The following is a 6121-nucleotide window of genomic DNA, read 5'->3' as shown; positions in this document are numbered from 1 at the left end:
TTTAGTCAGCCACCAATTGTGCAAGTTCTCCCACTTAAAAAGATGAGAGAGGCCTGTAATTTTCATCATAGGTACACTTGAACTATGACAGACAAAATTAGGAAAAAAAATCAAAAAAATCACATTGTAGGATTTTGTTATGATTTTATTTGCAAATTATGGTGGAAAATAAGTATTTAGCTGTATTTAGCTGAGACAGGTAAAATCTTTTTCTCTCTTACAGCCCAATATTCTCAACATACCAGTGTCAACATTGTATTTTTTCATTTTCATTATTGGTGTTAATACATTTTTTTCTTCATAAATGACTTATTGGATTTTGAATGAGTTATCCACTTTGCAATGTTTTGAAATGCGGCCTTTTATTTTGAAGGCTTCTTCATTACCATACGAATGTGACGTCGTTGTTTGTGCTGCTGGCAGAATGCTAGTTCCGGCATTAACTGAGAAGAGAAGAGTCCCTTGGTGAACAAGTATACAACCGGGATATTCAAGCGAATAAATGCCACCAAGTATGACTGAGAGCTCGGCGAATAAGTTGATAAATGGAGATGTTTGCCACCGGACCGCAAACGGTAAAAAATCTTCGGGAAGGAACGGTTTCGTGAAGAATCATTGTTTGTTCCAACAACCGCAACAGAAGAAGTATCGGCGCCCGAGTGAGAAGGTGAGGCCCACCCGTCAACGCTACCGCTACATAGGAATAGGGAAGAAACACTTGCCTTTGTTCACAAGTAGATTGAATAACCACAGCCCGACGAAGTATCAAACAGTTGAATAATTCGCTTCATTGTGTAGCTTTTATTACCTAGTCGTAGTTGTATTATTATAAGTTTGACAGGGTGGATGTTTTCTTACTAAACGATCAAGCCTCATAATTTGTGTACTGAGGGATAGGTTATGGGTGTTGTCAGATAGCAGCCTATGATTAGGCTATGTTTCATTGGTGAAAGTGAATAGGAAAGTTTACAGTACACAATCGACCACATCCTTGACTCATTTTGAACATTGTTTTTTTTTAGTTTTCCTCAGACACTTTTAAACTAATCATTGACATCATAAATTCACTCTTTTAAACTCAAAACACCTATAATGTTTGTTTTTTTACCTGATGACGTGATAATGCTGGTATGTGTGTAGTAGAACAGCATTTAGCAATAACTGTGTGTGTGTGTGTGTGTGTGTGTGTGTGAGAGAGAGAGATTGTAGAAGGGCTGGTCTCTGTTTACACTGACACTACTATGGAGAATACCAGTCAGCATGGGGAGGCAGAGCTTTTGTTGTGTAACAACTAGACAGGAGTACTTTGTCTCCCAGAAACGCACACACACCCCTCCCCGGGCAGCACACAAGCCTGCACCTGGGGAGAATGGCTGCTGGCTATGGGAGTGGGCCCTGGCAGTGCAGGAATGTCTCTGAGGAGAAAGATATGGAAGAGAGGGACGTGGTGGCAGTTGAGCCAAATTAGTCATTGAAGTTGTTAGGTTTGTGTCCCATCCTATATCCTGATATTACCAGGTTCTGACCACTAAATGGTGCTGTTCCTACTTTTAGGTGATATTTGTTATCAGTATAGTTCACCCAAATTACAAAATGACATTGGTTTCCTTACCCTGTAAGCAGTTTATGGACAAGGTATGACAGCGACCTATGCTTTGGTTTTGTTTACCTGGACACTGTTTATAAAGCTAACTTTTAAGCATGTGTGGCACAAATCCAATGCAAGTCTCTTTTGACCGTGTCTTTGGATTCCTTGTTTCTAACTCATTGTTTAAAAAAAACATCAAATTGTACGTCAGGTTGTAGAAGGGCTGGTCTCTGTTTACACTGACACTGCTATGGAGAATAGTTATTGAATATTATATGAATCCTCTAAATTAAAATGTCCAATTTGGGTGCAGTCAGTTAGCTTAATTTCTCAGAGGCAAAATAATGTTTCAGGAATGCTAATCTTATCTGTTTCTAACATACTGTACTGTAGGCTACATTTCCAGTTTCCACCCCAGGTTCAAAGCAGTCTCTTCTCACATGACAGTTGGTCTTAGGACCGTTTCTAATGCACAGCTATAAATGGTGCTCAAATAAGATCGGTCTGTTTTTAGTAGTCTGTGGTAGTGGACGTAGGGCCTAGGACACTAACTGCTTTCTCTGAAAGGCATTTTTCACTTTAAACATGAAGCAACTCTCTCTCTGTGCATTTCAGTTAGCCTAAAGGTCTAGTTGTTAGCAGTCAGACCTCAGGGTGTATGTTGATTAGTGGACAAGTTAGAGGGCTATTTCCTCATGTTTGTTCCCCGTGGGAGACAGACCCTGGTAGCCGGTTTGACCAGTTCTGAGCTCAGTTCAGAACAGCCTGTATGCGTGCAAACACATACACCACAAAGGTATTTCAGAGAGGAGCATGACTGGGTCACGTGTGGTTGCTAAGCAGCCAGGGGTTTAATGGGGGACGAGGCTGACTGACTTCAGGTCATTTGATTTCAGAGTATAGTTTTCAGGACAATAAACCACAGTTCAGCTCAGCCTCAATTGGAAACCTATGGATAACCCTCTGAGCCTAGGGGCTATGTAATCTGGCTTTTTATGGGGGGGAACAACCGCACTTATGTTTTTATGTTTCAAAAAATGTTTTATTGTATAACTTGAAATGGTCTTGGGTCTGTTTTTAGTCCCTCTGTGTTTTTAACAAACAATCTCTGAATAAAGAAGACCTGGGCCTATATTTCCTCATGTTTCCCTCTGAGTTGTTTTAATGTCCATAGAAAGGCTCGGCAAGCCTCTTAAATGTAGTTGTTAGACTCTCTTGATCTGGAAGCCAAGCTAAACACCTTTTTTTTTAAATGTTCACTCTCACAAATCACCCTAGATTCTATCCCTGGCCTATGTAATCAACGAGATAATAAGTTCACTCAAATGTCACTCGTTAATATTTTTCTCACCTTGGCTGTCACCCATGGGACAGAAGTAACTTCAACTGCCATTAGGGTACGCTTTGCTAAGCAACGACTAGGCCTACCCCAAAAACAATGGCGGTTCCGTGTCACCTTGTTTGGCGTTAACCGAATTTCGTGCAAAGATCAACACAAAATCTTCGTGCAAAGATCAACACAAAATCACTTTGAGGTAGTAACATCACCCACCGTCTTCTGTTGTCTGTGTATTTCTTCTTCTCCAGAACAACCATGTTGTGCGTAACACCAGCCTGTACAACCGGCCGTTTGTGGAGCAGTTTGAGGAGACTCCTCTGCTTGTGGCGGTTCTCACCTACGTGGGCTACGGCATCCTCACCATCTTCGGGTACCTCAGAGACTTCCTCCGCAACTGGGGTGTCGAGAACTGCCACGTGGCCAGAGAGAGGGACGAACAGAAGGTAAGAGATGCAGACAGTACTTTTGTTATATTTACTGTTGCGTTTTGGTCATTTAGCAGACACTCGTATCCAGAGTGTCTATACATTTTGTTTGTCTGTATTTTTCTAAAGAATAAGGTATTTGCCACTAACCACCTCACCGGCCCACCTTCCCAATCCTAACCTAATCATTAAGATCTGACCCTGTATCAGTGGATAGGGATAACTTCTACAGACTCCCTGCTCACCACTCTCACTCTGCTCCCACCCAAACTGACTTTTACTGGATTTGTTGCTTTGATGTAGACCCAACTATTACAATTCTAATATTTACTCAAGCGCTGTGTGAATAAGGTGCGTCTCCTTGGCGACAATCTTATTCGGATGTAGGAATATTAGACGTCTTTCAATTTGAACTTCATTGAAGTTGGTGATTACTACTGGTTTCAGATCTCAACACGAGAGAAATTGTCTGCCATGTTTTGTGTTCTGGTAAGGGCTCTGAGTGATGTCACGCACCCAAGAATTCTCAACCAATCACCCGATGGATAATGGCTTTTCTTCCGGCTATCCTACGAAAGGAAATGTTGCCATGTAACACAGGAATGTGTGAAAAAGCTAACTCAAGGCAGATTCCACAATATCTTTTTCACAACCTTTATGCTCAGTGCAACCGTTATGTCCTAACAATTACTCAAGGAAGGTTCCAGAACAGAGTAAGCGTTTCCCAAACCTGTTATTTGTAAACAGCAATGCTCAGTGCAAGCTATGTCAAACGAGCTCTCTGAAAGCTTGAAAGAAAGACACACCTGTGTTGCTTGGATTGATCCAGACCTAGCTAATCATTCTAACGTATGACAGTGATCTCTCTCTCTCTGTCTGTGTTGTAGGACTTTGTTCCGCTGTACCAGGACTTTGAGAACTTCTACACCAGGAATCTATACATGCGTATCCGTGACAACTGGAACAGGCCTATCTGCAGTGTCCCTGGAGCCAAGATGGACCTGGTGGAGAGAACCTCCAAAGACTACAACTGGACGTTCGAGTGAGTCGCGCACCCTAACAGGGCTTACTTATAGTGTGTGTGGGGGGGGCTACTACGAGACCATTTGTTTGGCGCTGTAGCCTAGGGCCCAGCCCTAGAAAATCATGGGAGTAGCTCGGGAGACAAGATGTGTGTGGATGGATGGGTTGGTTCTTCTATCCTTGTGGGTACCTAAAATCCCCCAAAAGAAAAACAAGGAAAATTCTCCCTTGTGGGGACATTTCCCACATCCCCATGAGGATAAAGGCTATTTTAAGCTTAGATTTAGGGTTACAATTAGGGTTACAATTAGGGTTACAATTAGGGTTACAATTATGGTCAGGGTGAGAGGAAGAATAGTGGTCATGGGTTGGGTTACTGGTTAAAGTTTAGAGTTAGGGAAAATAGAATTTTGAATGGAAACACATTTTAGGTCCCCACGAGGATAGAATACCAAAATGTGTGTGTCCTTACCTACCTACGTCAAAAAAAAAAAAAAAAAAATTTTTTGGTAAGTTTCACTGGTGAGACTATTTTAACTTGACTGCTGAAATGCCAAACATTTTAGGACCGTATCAAAAGACTAATGGAAAGAAATATCAAAATATATATTTTTCCTCTTTTTGTGAGGGGAGACTGTCGGGACAGATGTGATGAATACAGTTGGTGGTTTCTATCCAGCACATGTTGACCTCTTTCACTCTTAGCTAGGCCCTATTTGATTTTATTAGCTTATTTTCCACAACCAAATGTAAGTGTTAGGGAACCCATCACGTCAAGATGCAGTTCAAAAACAAAACCTATTCAAACACGTTTAGCCAGTAGGGTATTTAATTTAGCTGCCTGGCAAAAATGAGAAGTACTGTATAAAACCAAAAAAACAAAGGAAACCCCTTCATATTGTCATGGGTTTGTTCTCTTTTTGACACTGGTTTGTTTAATACTTCCATGTCTTGTCAGAGTTGCTCAAAGTTGTCTCTTTGTCTGCCAGACACACAGGCAAGGTGGTGAAAGACGTGATCAACATGGGTTCTTATAACTACCTGGGCTTTGCTGAGAACACTGGGAGCTGTGCTGACAATGCCACAGGGTCAACACACAAGTACGGTGTGGGAGTGGGCAGCACCCGCTCTGAGATGGGTAAGACCTGGTTATAATAACCTTCTTGTGGGGGGGGGGACATTTGCTTTGATACACTCATATCTGTGGACCTCTGTAGCTCCGGTATAGCATGGTCCTTGCAATGGCTGTATGGTGGGTTCGATTCCCGATACCGCCCGAACAGTCAAATCAAATTTATTTATATAGCCCTTCGTACATCAGCTGATATCTCAAAGTGCTGTACAGAAACCCAGCCTAAAACCCCAAACAGCAAGCAATGCAGGTGTAGAAGCACGGTGGCTAGGAAAAACTCCCTAGAAAGGCCAAAACCTAGGAAGAAACCTAGAGAGGAACCAGGCTATGTGGGGTGGCCAGTCCTCTTCTGGCTGTGCCGGGTGGAGATTATAACAAAACATGGTCAAGATGTTCAAATGTTCATAAATGACCAGCATGGTCGAATAATAATAAGGCAGAACAGTTGAAACTGGAGCAGCAGCACAGCCAGGTGGACTGGGGACAGCAAGGAGTCATCATGTCAGGTATTCCTGGGGCATGGTCCTAGGGCTTAGGTCCTCCGAGAGAGAGAAAGAAAGAGAGAATTAGAGAGAGCATATGTGGGATGGCCAGTCCTCTTCTGGCTGTGCCGG

At 42.4% G+C, this 6121-nt stretch overlaps 1 protein-coding gene across 1 annotated transcript; it reads left to right on the top strand.

Annotated features, from left to right (window-relative positions):
- Positions 1–424: 424 nt before the first annotated feature.
- lcb2 (Serine palmitoyltransferase 2) lies at positions 425–4858 on the top strand. The gene is given in 3 exon segments (NM_001165131.2): positions 425–667; positions 3176–3370; positions 4240–4858. Coding segments are annotated over 3 exon segments (519 nt in total). The 5' UTR covers positions 425–502; the 3' UTR covers positions 4399–4858.
- The last annotated feature ends 1263 nt before the right edge of the window (positions 4859–6121 follow it).

Source organism: Oncorhynchus mykiss, chromosome 8 (assembly GCF_057628025.1).
Source record: "Oncorhynchus mykiss isolate SJ-2025 chromosome 8, ASM5762802v1, whole genome shotgun sequence".
Taxonomy (NCBI): Eukaryota; Metazoa; Chordata; class Actinopteri; order Salmoniformes; family Salmonidae; genus Oncorhynchus; species Oncorhynchus mykiss.
This window is presented reverse-complemented; position numbering and strand designations above follow the sequence as displayed.